Genomic DNA, 14,337 nt, shown 5'->3' on the forward strand with positions numbered 1-14,337 from the left:
CATTATAAGTTATATTATTATTACATTGGGTTAAAAGGTTCTGAATCATAAGTACTCTTTCTTAACCAATTCTATCCCACCAACCTTCTCCCTTTCCTTCAAATACATTAGATTTGTATGTCACTCATATAACATAAGATGTTAGCAGTCTGCTCAGGGTATAATGTTTTGTTTAAACCATTAGTAACAATTTAAATGAATTAATTCACTGATTTCTATATTTATGTATTTATTTAAGATTCATATATTTTGACTCGTTGTGTGTTTAATGTATATTTGAGTTATGTTTGAATAATTATTAGTGGAATATATCACTCTGATCTGTAACTTGTTGCTTTAATGTAATAAAAATAAAGCTGGGGGATAAAAGATCTCTCCCGCCTTTTTCCGCTTGGATACGCCCCTTCCCCGTCTGAACCCTAACAGCGAAGTACCCTTAAGGGTTCGCTTACATTTACTGATTTACAAATAATACCTACCGGAACACTGCCCGGCACAGTACATATAGATCTCTTCCTATATGCCGGCAGCAGTAGAAGGCGCTCCAATTGAAGATTGTAATTGGTTAGCTAAATCCTCAAGGCGCGTTCTGATTGGCTGATTTTCTCTGCGCCAGTCTGTCAGTCACCGCCGCTTAGCAAGTTCGGTTGAATTATTGGAAGTTTTTGTAGAACAGCTTGAGAAACTCCTTCCGTGTAAAATGAGTGGTGAGTTATTATCTTCTGCCTTTAATAACTTCATTTTTATCAGGTTCAGTTGATTATTATGTGCTTTAAGTAACGATGAGTGTTAAATAAAGAGTTGTGAGAAATCTTTCGCGGTCTTTATAAAGTTTTTTGCTCGTGGAAGTTGATTCCTGCCAAACTGGTAGAGCAGCTCGGTGTGTAATTAGAGTTAGCTCACTCGGCTAACAGCTCTGTGGGGAACTTTCATGAAAAACGCCTTTTAACAGGTTTCTTCTTCAACAGACCAGAAGTGTTTAATCTCCTGCTGTAAAGTCCCGAGAGGATCAGTGCAGAGTTTTACTGAAGAGTCTCACATTAATCTTTAATTACTGAGGAGCTGGAATTACAGGGCTGTCAGTGTAGGGCCAATGGTTAGCTTTAGTTAGCTTTAGTTAGCTCAGTTAGCTTAGTTAGCTGTAGTCAGGTAGCTAGCTGTAGGAACCAAACCCATAAAGTTTCAGATCTGTTTCAAAATTCTGCTTCTCTCTGATAATAAAACATAAATGTAATATTTAATCCATACAGTCCAGCACAGCTGAGGAAGTGTGTAATGCAGCTCAGATCTTATGCTTGTTTTATTTATTAAACATAAAGACAGTTCAATATTTTATTAAATGTAAAGTTAGTTGTTAATGTCAGAATCCTGATGAAAATCTCAGATCTTATGTCTGGAGTTTTACTTTCAGTTTATTCTCGTCACAGATCAGCAGAGTGAAATGACCAACCTGGTGGACAACCATGGAGAACATATCAGGAAAGCCAGTTCAGGCCAAGTAAGTGTGTGTGTATGTGTGTGTGTTATACAGTATTATATTAATATCAACATTTAATCAGATTATTAAGTCTCTCGGATGTAAAGATTCTTTATGAAGCTAGAGGTTTGTGTGTTAATAAACATTACTCAGTATAGGGATAAGATTTATAGATCATTAACTAGTTTTATTTAGAGTTAAACTCTATACACACACACACACACACGCTGCCGTCCCGCCTGCTGAGAAGTGTGTCCCGCTGCAGAATGATACATAGAATGATGTATGCAGAATGATACATACATTTCTGTGAGGATGTGTACACACATCCTCACCTTTCACACAGAAATGAGTAATTATTCATCTTCATTACCGCTACACAACTTAAAAAATGTTCTACAAAGCTACACTGATTAGCATTAGCATGGTATAGCAGGCAGAGAGTTGTGGCTTAAACCTGAGCTGTATGTGCTCACGTCCGTCCCTCAGACCACTTCGTTCTTACACGTCTCTCTGACCGCGTCGTTCTTACACGTCTCTCTGACCGCGTCGTTCTTATGCGGCTCTCTGACCGCGTCGTTCTTATGCGGCTCTCTGACCGCGTCGTTCTTGCGCGGCTCTCTGACCGCGTCGTTCTTGCGCGGCTCTCTGACCGCGTCGTTCTTGCGCGGCTCTCTGACCGCGTCGTTCTTGCGCGGCTCTCTGACCGCGTCGTTCTTGCGCGGCTCTCTGACCGCGTCGTTCTTGCGCGGCTCTCTGGCTGCGTCGTTCTTGCGCGGCTCTCTGGCCGCATCGTTCTTGCACGGCTCTCTGACCACTCTGTACCGGCGTGAGGTACAGTCCACCGTTTCCACACCCAAGATGTGTTTGTCAGGTGTTTTAGGCAGTGATTTAGCAGGTGTGTGTTTGTCGGGTGTCTTTAAGGTAATCTCTCGCTCAGTATTTATTTACCCAGACCACTTTTCCCTGCTTTTCCTCTGCAGGAAGCACAGCAGCCGTCTCCTTTAGCCCTTTTGGCTGCCACCTGCAGTCGGATAGATGAAAACGACACCCAACAGGAAGCAACTCAGATTGACATAAACTCCGCTCAGATGTCTCAGAACGCTAACGGCTGGCAGATTATCCCTCAGCTCATTCCTCAGATAAACAGTGGCTGTGATAAAGGCGTGTCTCAGAAGCCGGGTGGCGGTGAAGCGGAGCAGCAGCAGCAGCAGCAGCAGCAGCAATTTGTTTTGTCTCCTACAGCGTTACAGGGTCAGCAGGTCCTCACGGCGCTGTCCGGGGTTTTACCCAACATTCAGTACCAGGTCATTCCTCAGTTCCACACTGTGGACGGACAGCAGCTCCAGTTCACTCAGACGTCCCATGATGCTTCAGGAACAGGACAGATACAGCTTGTTTCATCAGCCAATGGAAGCCAGCCTCTTATTACCACAGCAGCCAATCAGACCACAGGAAGTGGAAACATCCTCACAGTTCCTGGAATGATTCCTTTCCATAACTTCACATTAGGAAACTCGGTTCTGACCAATCAGACGCCATTTATTAACATGCCTTTAGCACTCAATAACATCACTCTGCTTCCTGTTAGCACAGGAGCTAACACAGTGAAAAGTGATGAAGTGTCTAATGGAGCCAATCAGCAGCTTGTCCAAAGCCAACAGACGACAATAGCAGCAGTGTCCACATCAGAGTGTGTCAGCAGCACACACACTCCCAGCACACACACTCCCAGTTCGTACACGGACACTGTTTCAGCTCCAAACACCACCATGACCGCCAACACGTTCCACAACGTTACTGCAGGAATCTCTGTCCAGTCTGACGGCAGAGATGCACAGCAGTTCTTTATCCAGCCTCAGCAGCTCCTTCAGGGAACGTCCACTTTACCAACTGTCCAATCAGGAGCCATTTCTGCAGGTCATGTGATCACTGCGCACACTCTTCCTCAAGATGGCCTTCAGAACCTGCAGATCCAGTCGCTCAATAACGGGCCGATCCTGCTGAGGACGGTGGGGCCGAACGGACAGGTCAGCTGGCAGACGCTTCAGCTGCAGAGTCCTGCTGGAGCTCAGATCACTGTGGCATCACTTCCTTCTGTGACCTCATTTCCTGGACTCACTCAGTCTGGCACCATTAACCTGAACAGTGCTGGACTGCAGCTGAACCAACTACAGGAAGTTCCGATCACCATCAACACAGCAGGTCAGCATCATCACCACCATCACCACCACCATCTTTCAGTGCTAGCTGAAACTGCTCCATACTTCTAATATACCAGTGAAGCCTCCATAAATGTCATTGGTTTGGTTAAGTCAGGTTCTGAGGTCACCGTGAGCAGGGGGAGGGGCTAATTTAATTGATCCAGGATTCATAACGTGGACTCTCATTCTCACTTGTAACTTGCGCTCGCCATTCTCACCTGTAACTCGCGCACACACGCCATTCTCACCTGTAACTTGCGTGCACCATTCTTGGTCCTTTATTCACACTAGTTTTGCCCAGTTGATTTATATATGTGCATTGAATTGCACATGCAGCTTCTGCTGTGTTGTATAAAGTGTATGTGTGTGCGTGTGCGCAGGTGATCAGGGAGCTGCAGGAGACGTCATGGACGACTCGATGTTGGATCAGAGTTTAGACACGACTCCTCCGAGTCGCCGCTCACGCAGAGAAGCGTGCACATGTCCATACTGCAAGGATGGAGATGGACGGTAACACACACACTCACACACAGAGTTATGCAGTACACCACTATGAAAAAGCGGAGTGGTAGCGCTAGTACAAGGAAAGTTAGAAGAGGAAAATTCAGATCCAGCAGTTGTTCTGCACCGTGTTATACATCGCGTTATACAGATGCTCTGCAGCAAAAACGTGAAATATGAACATGTCTGTTGTATTGATTAGATCAGGACCGGAGCTTACAGCACCGCCAGTTTCAGGCCTTTTTAGAAGAAATTGAGCTACTGTATGGTGGTGTAGTTTACTCAGGTGCACTGGCTTAGCAGGGGGAAGGTCTTGAAGAGATTTTTTGAGTTAAGAGCAGTGAAGCGATTCATGGAAGATGGCAGAATGGACATTCCTGAATTTGATTATCCTAAATGGGTCATGGATCTTGCGTTCTTTGTGGACATAACGCAAGAGTTGAACATCCTTCACCTGAAGCTCCAGGGCCCTGGTCAGCGTGTGAAAGCCTTCTCCACAAAACTGAGATTGTGGAAAACTGCTTTCTGCAAGAAACCTCAGTCATTTCATAGCATGCAGATCTCTGGTGCAGGAGGACAGTGCATTCAGTGGTGATGAACATGCCTCTGCTATTGAAAACCTACTGCAGGAATTTGATCAGTGTTTTGCTGACTTCGAGGCACACCATGACACTTTCCAGCTGTTCTCAGATCCCTTCTTAGCTGGTGTGGACAGTGTCCCAGGTTTGTTGCAAATGGAGCTTATTGACTTGCAGTGCAACATTGAGCTAAAAACTAAATTCCGAGAGGCTCAGGGAAAAGCAGACAAGACTGGACAGTTTCGGAGAGAATTACCTTCATGCTTCCCAGAGCTGTCCAAAGTGTTCAGTGGGGTAATGTGCCTTTTTGGAAGCACGTATCTGTGTGAGAAATTTTTCCTAACTATGAACTTCAATAAATGCACATACAGGTCTTGGCTTAGTGATGGCTATCTCGAAGCTGTCCTCAGGGTTTCACCTCTGTCAGGGCACACCTGGCTCAGTTGTGTGAGCAGAAGCACCACCGGGTGTCTGCCAAGAAATAGAATAGTGTGCAAATGTATTCAGGGATTGCATGTGTTCAGTGCAAGGTTTTAATAAGTTATTCAAGTTAAAATAAAGTAAGGGAAAAAGATTTACACTAACTGTTAAAACATATATACACACACACACACACACACACTTGTACAGTGCATCTGGAAAGTATTCGCAGCGCTTCACTTTTTCCACATTTTGTTATGTTCCAGCCTTATTCCAAAATGGATTAAGTTCATTATTTTCCTCAAAATTCTACAAACAATACCCCTTAATGACAACGTGAAAGAAGTTTGTTTGAAATCTTTGCAAATTTATTAAAAATAAAAAACATAAAAGCACATGTACATAAGTATTCACAGCCTTTGCTCAGTACTTTGTTGAAGCACCTTTGGCACCAATTACAGCCTCAAGTCTTTTTGAGTATCATGCTACAAGCTTGGCACATCTATTTTTGGGCAGTTTCTCCATTCTTCTTTGCAGGACCTCTCAAGCTCCAACAGGCAGCGTCGGTGCACAGCCATTTTCAGATCTCTCCATAGATGTTCAATCAGGTTCATGTCTGGGCTCTGGCTGGGCCACTCAAGGACATTCTCAGAGTTGTCCTGTAGCCACTCATTTGTTATCTTGGCTGTGTGCTTAGGGTCATTGTCTGTTTGTGTGTGTGTATATATATATATATATATATATATATGTATGTGTGTGTGTGTGTGTGTGTGTGTGTGTGTATGATATCTATATTACACTCACACATACAGTAAATAATAATGTATAGACACTGCAGTTTACATTTTGTTGAGTATGACAAAAATGTTAGTAATGGAATATGAAGTAAATAAGAGTTAACATCTCGGCATGTAAAGCAAATTTCCATAAATATTGCGCTTTCTTGTTGTGCTTGAATGCTAAAATGGTCCTCCTGTGAGATGTCAGTACAGCAATGGCCCCCAGCCAATCTGAGTTTGAGATGCCTGATCTAGTGGCTGCTTACCTAGTGACCACGGATTAAGTGTTTACGATATCGTCTGTATGGAATATTGAGATACATCATCTGATTACTACCGTGTGTGTGTGTGTGTGTATGTGTACACATATGTAGCACTGACCCCAGTAAGAAGAAGCAGCACATCTGCCACATCACAGGCTGTGGGAAGGTTTATGGGAAGACGTCTCACCTGCGGGCACACCTGCGCTGGCACTCGGGCGAGCGGCCGTTTGTCTGCAACTGGGCTCACTGTGGGAAACGATTCACCCGCTCCGACGAGCTGCAGAGACACCGGCGCACACACACTGGTATACACACACACACAGGTCAAAATAGTCAGTGGGAGAGTGTGAAATAAACTGATAATTACTACTGATTTATTCATTTTTCACTTGGAGATTATTCACCTTTATGTCAGGTGTAATCCTCCACCCCTTGTAAGTGAATTTCTCTGTGTCTGTGTGTAGGGGAAAAGAAGTTTTCGTGTCCTGAGTGTCCGAAGCGTTTTATGCGCAGTGATCACCTGTCCAAACACATCCGTACCCACACAAAGAAGAAGCCGATGGGGAGCGCCGAGAGTGGGCCGGACCAGACGCTCATTACCATGGAGACCCTGTCACCGGATGGCATGGCACGGTTAGCGAGCAGCGGCATCAGTGTGGTGCAAGTGGGAGACGTTCATCCCATTAACCTAAACACTAATGGCTTCTAACTGCCACTAACCAGGTGAGACATCACCCAGGTGTTACTGTTATTACTGTTATTTACCTACAGTTAACCGCTCTCTCTCTCTCTCTCTCTCTCTCTCTCTCTCTCTCTCTCTCTCTCTCTCTCTCTCAGGTTCTGATGGCTGTGATACAGTTGTATGTTTTCCTTTTTAAATACAACCCCTAAGCCATTACGCCGTCATTAAGCCATTATGATGTCACACATTATGTTTGTCAGAGTGAATAATTTAAACACTTATTGCTTTGTTTTTGTATATAAATTATATTTTTCTAAACTCTGTGCCTTTGTATTGTGTATGATTCATGCACAATCTTAAAATGTTTTATATCAAATTGATTAACTAGCATGAGAGCTTACTGCCGTGTGTGTGTGCGCGCGTGTGTGTGTGTGTGCGCGTGTGTGTGTGTGCACGCAGACATGAACTGAACACACACTGATCACACACTCTGTATCATGCTTATTATATAAATCATCAATAAATCATCTTTCTGTAATTAACGGTTGGTGAATCAATTTCTGTCCATGTCTGTACACACACACACACACACACACACAGTTGTTTATAATAAAATTCTACATGAACTCCAATCTCCATTTAAAGTTTCTCAAATGAAAGTCATCACAAACACTGAAGAGTTTGATGAATAATTTACGGCATGTCGGGGAACGATGCTCCTGATGATTCTGTCTCGGTTCCACTCTCACTGTGCTCTATAGTTTCTATAAAAGACTGTTAAATTGTCAGCCTCACTCAGTAGCTAACATAATCCCAGGCTTCTGTGGTTCTTCGTTGCCTAGCAACAGTGTTATTCCTGTTGCTGTGGCAACATTATATCATCTACAGTGTGTACCATATCGCTGTATAGTGTATGGTCTATACTGAACTGACTTTAAGCGCTTGACGATGTCGTTTCTTTTTCTTTTCTTAGTCTCGTGCTTCATTCAACAGAGGATATACCCTCACAGGGCACTTTATTAGGAACACTACACTAATACTGGGTAGGGCCTCCCTTTGCTCTCAAAACAGCCTCAAATCTTCATGGTATGGATTCCACAAGATGGTGGAAATGTTCCTTTGAGATTCTGCTCCATGCTGACATGACATCACACAGTTCCTGCAGATGTTTCAGGTTCACGTTCATGCTGCGAATCTCCCTTTCTACCACGTCCCAAAGGTGTTTTACTGGATTAAGATTCGGTGACTGGGAAGCCCACTGAAGAACACTGAACTCATCGTCATGTTCATGAAACCAGTTTGAGACGACTTCAGCTTTGTGATGTGGTGCATTATCATGCTGTAAGTAACCATTAGAAGATGGTAAATTGTGGCCATGAAGGGATGCACATGGTCAGCAATAATACTCAAATACACTGGGGCATTAAAACGATGATTGATTGGTATTAACGAGCCCAAAGTGTGACAAGAAAACATTCCCCACACCATCACACCACCTCCACCAGCCTGGAATGTTGACACAAGGCAGGTTGGGTCCATGGATTCATGTTACACTGTTGGTGCCAAATTCTGACCCACAGACCCATCTGTGTTCCTCAGCAGAAAATGAAATTCATCAGACCAGGCTATGTTTCTCAAGTCTTCAGCTGTCCAGTGTTGGTGAGCCAGAGTGGTTATCTGAGTCACTCTAGCCCTTCTGTCAGCTCCAACCAGTCTGGCCATTCACATTCATTCATTTTCTTTATTTAATCAGGTTAAAAAAACTAATTGAGATTAAAAATCTCTTTTACAAGAGTGGCATGGCTAGGAGGGCAGCAACAAATAATATAAATATACAAATTTACAACATAAAAACACAAAACAACACAATCAAGGATCACAACAACAATTTACCAGGGGCTAAAACACAGCATCTGTTAGAAGTACCTTAAACCCATTCAGTGATGGAAGCATGGTCAGCTTTAAAGTATGTTGTAGATTATTCCAAATAACAGAAGCATTATAATTAAAATATTTTTCCCCAGCTCTGTTCTAACCCGAGGAACTTTGATATAACAGGTTATTTGAATGAATATTATAGCATATGTTTGTATTAGATAGGCTGAGAGACAAATAGATGGAGATGGCATTAACTCAGCCTTATCATATAACATGCAATGAAGTGTTTGATAGCTACAACCAGTAATAAAACCTCATCAACAATGTGTTTCTGTCAGCAGAAATGGATGTTTTTTTCTTTATTGCACCATTCTGTGTAAACTCTAGAGAATGTTGTGTATGAAAATCCCAGGAGATCAGCAGTTTCTGAAATACTTAAACCAGACCATCTGCTACCAACAACCACGCCACGCTCAAAATCACTCAGATCACATTTTCTCCATTCTGATGGTTGACATGAACATTACTGGAAGCTGCTCAGACAGTCAGACAGATTTTATTGATCCTGCGAGGGGAATTGTTAATTGTATCCACATTACTTTATTCATTGTACCGCTGCCACATGATTGGCTGATTAGATAATCACATGAATGAGCAGGTGTTCCTAATAAAGTGCTCGGCGAGTGTTAGCGTCACACATTTCTTCATGGATGTTGTTTTATACCTGTGTAAAAGTTATTTCCGGTCCACACGGTGGCGCCAGTCTCTTAGCTTTGGAGTCGTAGATTTTTAACCTTTGACGCCGGAAGTAAAATTTCCCCCAACAATACTGGAGGCATTGTTTGTTGTTTGTGTTGAAATTCTCTGGAGTTTCTTCACGTTGTGTGTTTGTGACAGTAAAATAAATTTTAATAATCGCTGTAGTGGATGTTAAAGTTGTTTTTGTAGGAAATTTGTTTCGTAGCAGGAACTTAATGCCTGTTTGTCTCCGTTAGCTTAGCTTTTTTGTTTGTAGCTCGGCGGAGGCGTGAGTTTATCTTATTATTACTCCATGACAATATCTGTGATTATTTTATGATTGTAGCGGAGATTAGACTCGGTGTGAAGATGAGTTTAGCGAACAGCAGAGAACAGAGAAGCACCGCCGGGAACCGCATGACCAAAATCCTGGAAGCGGAGGAAGAGGACGAGTTTTACAAAACCACATACGGAGGATTTAATGACGTCAGTTTAATATTCTCTCTGTCTCTCTCGCTATCTATCTATCAGCTATCTATCGGTCTGTCTATCTCTCTATCTCTATCCATCTCTCTGTGTGTATTTGTCATTTAAACGCTAAATATAGTTTACTATTAATATTTTTAGTTGTCTGTACTGAATTCTGCCTGTGTGTGTGTGTAGGAGTCTGGTGATGATGAGTATCATGGTGATCACTCGGACACTGAGGACGAGGTGGACAGTGACTTCGATCTGGACGAAGGAGACGAACCAGACAGTGAACAGGAAGAGGAGACACCACGCAGACGGAGCCGCATCCTCACTAAAGCTTACAGAGTGAGACACATACACTGCATCCTCACTAAAGCCTACTGAGTGAGACATACATACACTGCATCCTCATTAAAGCCTACTGAGTGACCCTCAGTGAGACAGGTATTCCCATGTGACTAGTATATTCTGCAGTGAGAGCTTCATGTGCAGGTGTGTCAGTGTTCTGGATGAAATAAAATTTATGTAATAAGCACAACCTGTTTCATAAATTTGAGTAGTTATAAAGCCTGTTAGAAAAAGTGTGTGTTTGTTTGTGTGTGTGTGTGTTAGGAGCCCATAAAGGTAATGAAGCCCAGGGTCAAACATCTATCTGAGGAGCCGAAGGCTGAGAAACCAAAAGCAGAAAAACGTTCAGCCCAGGAGCTGCAGGAGATTGGAGAAAGTATGTAACCCCCCCCCCCTTTCCACACGCACACATGCACACCGAGCCTTATTTATCAATCTTTCATTAAATGTTATTTGACATATCTATGCCAATAAAGAATTTATTATCTAACCACAGCTGAAAGATTAAAATCTGGAGCTAAATTACAGAAAATGAGAATTTGATTTTAAATCAAAGCGATGAAACTAAAAATGGTTTGAAACGGAGGAGGAAAGTATATCTACTGTACCCAGGTGATGGTGGATATCAGGAGTATCACACAGGGAAACTGCTATGCTTATTTTTATTTTATTTATTTATTGTGTCTCAGCATCTCTGTGTAGAGATGAGAAATCCCTCGCACCTTCACCGATGGTGTTAAAAAAGCAGAGTGGCCTGTGTCCACAGGATCCGAACGATCTGCAGAACACTGGGGGATACGCCACATACCAGATCGCTCACTTTCTTCTGGCTCTACTGAAGACCAAGGCATTAAAAGACCATGCTTCGGCAAACAGAACTTAATGCAGCAACCTTAATTTAATGATTTTTTTTGCCTTAATTTATGTATTTATGTTGGTTTGCTTTCTGTATTAATTTAATTTTTAATGTTCCTTTAGTTAATGTGATTAATATGAAATGACTGGGTTTCACACAACTTTGAGTAAATTTGTGTAACTAAAAATACACAAGTGATTGAAACCTGACTGCGTAATCCATTAGTTAGTCTCGCACTCAGGAGCATGAGAGCATGAAAACTGAATGTTCTTGTGTAAATGCTCCCAAGAACAATTTATGAACAAATCTGTTTGGTACCCAGCGTGATCAATGAGACACAGTGTATTTTTTTCCCCCTGGTGTCTAGTGTGACGTGTTTCTCTCTCTGTAGTGCGCAAGTCGGTGAGGAAGTCGACTAGTGAACACACGCGGAAGACGTTTGAGCGTCTGCAAGAACGTCAGCAGGAGGCGCCGAGACGCCGCAGAGTTCACAGAGACAAACCTCTGAGTCAGGAAGACTTACTGAGAGAAGCTCAACACACTGCACAGAGCAATCTGGAGTCACTGGGTACACACACTCACTGCACAGAGCAACCTGGAGTCACTGGGTACACACACACACACACACTCACTGCACACAGCAACCTGGAGTCACTGGGTACACACTCACTCACACTGAACACAGCAACCTGGAGTCACTGGGTACACACACACACTCACTGCACAGAGCAACCTGGAGTCACTGGGTACACACACATACACACACACACACACACACACACTCACTGCACAGAGCAAGCTGGAGTCACTGGGTACACACACACACACTCACTGCACAGAGCAAGCTGGAGTCACTGGGTACACAAACACACCCACCCACACTGCACACAGCAACCTGGAGTCACTGGGTACACACTCACACTCACACTGCACACAGCAACCTGGAGTCACTGGGTACACACACACACTCACACTGCACACAGCAACCTGGAGTCACTGGGTACACACACACACTCACACTGCACACAGCAACCTGGAGTCACTGGGTACACACACACACTCACACTGCACACAGCAACCTGGAGTCACTGGGTACACACACACACCCACCCACACTGCACACAGCAACCTGGAGTCATTGGGTACACACTCACACTCACACTGCACACAGCAACCTGGAGTCACTGGGTACACACACACACTCACACTGCACACAGCAACCTGGAGTCACTGGGTACACACTCACACTGCACACAGCAACCTGGAGTCACTGGGTACACACTCACACTGCACACAGCAACCTGGAGTCACTGGGTACACACACACACTCACACTGCACACAGCAACCTGGAGTCACTGGGTACACACACACACACACTCACACTGCACACAGCAACCTGGAGTCACTGGGTACACACACACACCCACCCACACTGCACACAGCAACCTGGAGTCACTGGGTACACACTCACACTCACACTGCACACAGCAACCTGGAGTCACTGGGTACACACTCACACTGCACACAGCAACCTGGAGTCACTGGGTACACACTCACACTCACACTGCACACAGCAACCTGGAGTCACTGGGTACACACTCACACTGCACACAGCAACCTGGAGTCACTGGGTACACACACACACACTCACACTGCACACAGCAACCTGGAGTCACTGGGTACACACACACACACACACACTGCACACAGCAACCTGGAGTCACTGGGTACACACTCACACTGCACACAGCAACCTGGAGTCACTGGGTACACACACACACACACTCACACTGCACACAGCAACCTGGAGTCACTGGGTACACACACACACACACACACTCACACTGCACACAGCAACCTGGAGTCACTGGGTACACACACACACACACTCACACTGCACACAGCAACCTGGAGTCACTGGGTACACACACACACACACACTCACACTCACTACACATAGCAACCTGGAGTCACTGGGTACACACACACACACACACTCACACTGCACACAGCAACCTGGAGTCACTGGGTACACACACACACACACTCACACTGCACACAGCAACCTGGAGTCACTGGGTACACACACACACACTCACACTGCACACAGCAACCTGGAGTCACTGGGTACACACACACACACACTCACACTGCACACAGCAACCTGGAGTCACTGGGTACACACACACTCACACTCACTACACACAGCAACCTGGAGTCACTGGGTACACACACACACACACACAGTGATAGATGTAGGAAGGCTTACAGTTATGTGAGCTGGGAACAGGAATTGGAGTACTTTAATGTAGGGGTGTGTGTGTGTGTGTGTGTGTGTGTAGAGAATTACGAGCGTCTCGAGGCTGATAAGAAGAAGCAGGTACAAAAAAAGAGGAAGTTTGAGGGACCGACAATCCGTTATCACTCCGTTCTGATGATGTCTGAGCCGCCACTCAAAGACGAGAACGTGGATGTAGAGGGGTACACACACACACACACACACACACTCACTCGCACAGAGTTACAGTTGTGTGTTATTTTGTTTGTGTCATCACTTGCTCTCTTCCTTTAGGTTGGATCAGGACACGCCCCTCTCAGCTTCCTTTTCCTGTACTGCAGCCTCAGGGGCTGGAGCTCTCTGCTCGCGTACGTTCATTACCTTCAGTGATGATGAATCGTTTGGGTCTGCTTTCCCGCAGTTGGGCCGTGTCAGCCCCGACCTACCCATTCAGGAAGTGTGTCCCGTTACCCATAATCCCGCTCTGTATCGTGACCCAGTTACTGATATCCCATATGCTGATGCACGCGCCTTCCGGATCATTCGCGAAGCTTACCGTAAATACGTTGCTGCACACGGCTTCCCTGATGACACAACACACACATCTTCACACACTCACGCCGAGCCAGCAGGGGGCGCCAAAAGCCTACGTCTAAAGGGAATGACTGTGTAAACACACATTGCACTGTTATTGTTATTCACACAGATTAAAGATGATCATTTATTCTTTTCTGTATTTGTTTCATCGTGTGTCTCAGCAGCCTCTTGCTCTTTTCACAAACTGGGTTTTGTTTTGTTTATTATGGTGAGCTTTAAATTGTTTTAGTTGGTAAATTTATGTAACACCACAGCTCTGTTGAACT

At 44.4% G+C, this 14,337-nt stretch overlaps 2 protein-coding genes and 1 long non-coding RNA gene across 7 annotated transcripts; 2 read left to right on the forward strand and 1 right to left on the reverse strand.

The window, feature by feature from the left end:
* The first annotated feature begins 656 nt into the window (after nt 1-656).
* sp1 (sp1 transcription factor) lies at nt 657-6,931 on the forward strand. The gene is made up of 6 exons (XM_053652484.1): nt 657-707; nt 1,428-1,498; nt 2,461-3,682; nt 4,062-4,191; nt 6,334-6,527; nt 6,687-6,931. Exons 1-6 carry the CDS (start codon nt 701-703, stop codon nt 6,929-6,931), a joined length of 1,869 nt encoding a protein of 622 aa, XP_053508459.1. The 5' UTR covers nt 657-700.
* LOC128624773 (uncharacterized) lies at nt 3,676-6,763 on the reverse strand. 4 transcript variants are annotated; one of them, XR_008388850.1, is made up of 3 exons: nt 6,627-6,763; nt 6,341-6,524; nt 3,676-5,231 (listed from the first exon to the last, which is right to left on the reverse strand). It is a non-coding gene; the product is annotated as an uncharacterized LOC128624773 (long non-coding RNA). The 4 variants fall into 4 exon arrangements; XR_008388851.1 differs by lacking the exon at nt 3,676-5,231 and adding an exon at nt 5,533-5,839; XR_008388848.1 differs by lacking the exon at nt 3,676-5,231 and adding an exon at nt 5,850-6,225.
* An 880-nt stretch (nt 6,932-7,811) lies between the features above and the next one.
* On the forward strand, nt 7,812-14,203 carry vps72a (vacuolar protein sorting 72 homolog a). 2 transcript variants are annotated; one of them, XM_053652487.1, is made up of 7 exons: nt 7,812-8,245; nt 9,867-10,006; nt 10,184-10,336; nt 10,604-10,715; nt 11,587-11,763; nt 13,539-13,677; nt 13,769-14,203. In XM_053652487.1, exons 2-7 carry the CDS (start codon nt 9,890-9,892, stop codon nt 14,145-14,147), a joined length of 1,077 nt encoding a protein of 358 aa, XP_053508462.1. In that variant the 5' UTR covers nt 7,812-8,245; nt 9,867-9,889; the 3' UTR covers nt 14,148-14,203. The 2 variants fall into 2 exon arrangements, with proteins under 2 accessions (XP_053508462.1, XP_053508461.1); XM_053652486.1 differs by lacking the exon at nt 7,812-8,245 and having other exon boundaries at nt 9,571-10,006.
* The last annotated feature ends 134 nt before the right edge of the window (nt 14,204-14,337 follow it).

This window comes from Ictalurus furcatus, chromosome 21, assembly GCF_023375685.1.
Source record: "Ictalurus furcatus strain D&B chromosome 21, Billie_1.0, whole genome shotgun sequence".
NCBI classification, from domain to species: Eukaryota; Metazoa; Chordata; class Actinopteri; order Siluriformes; family Ictaluridae; genus Ictalurus; species Ictalurus furcatus.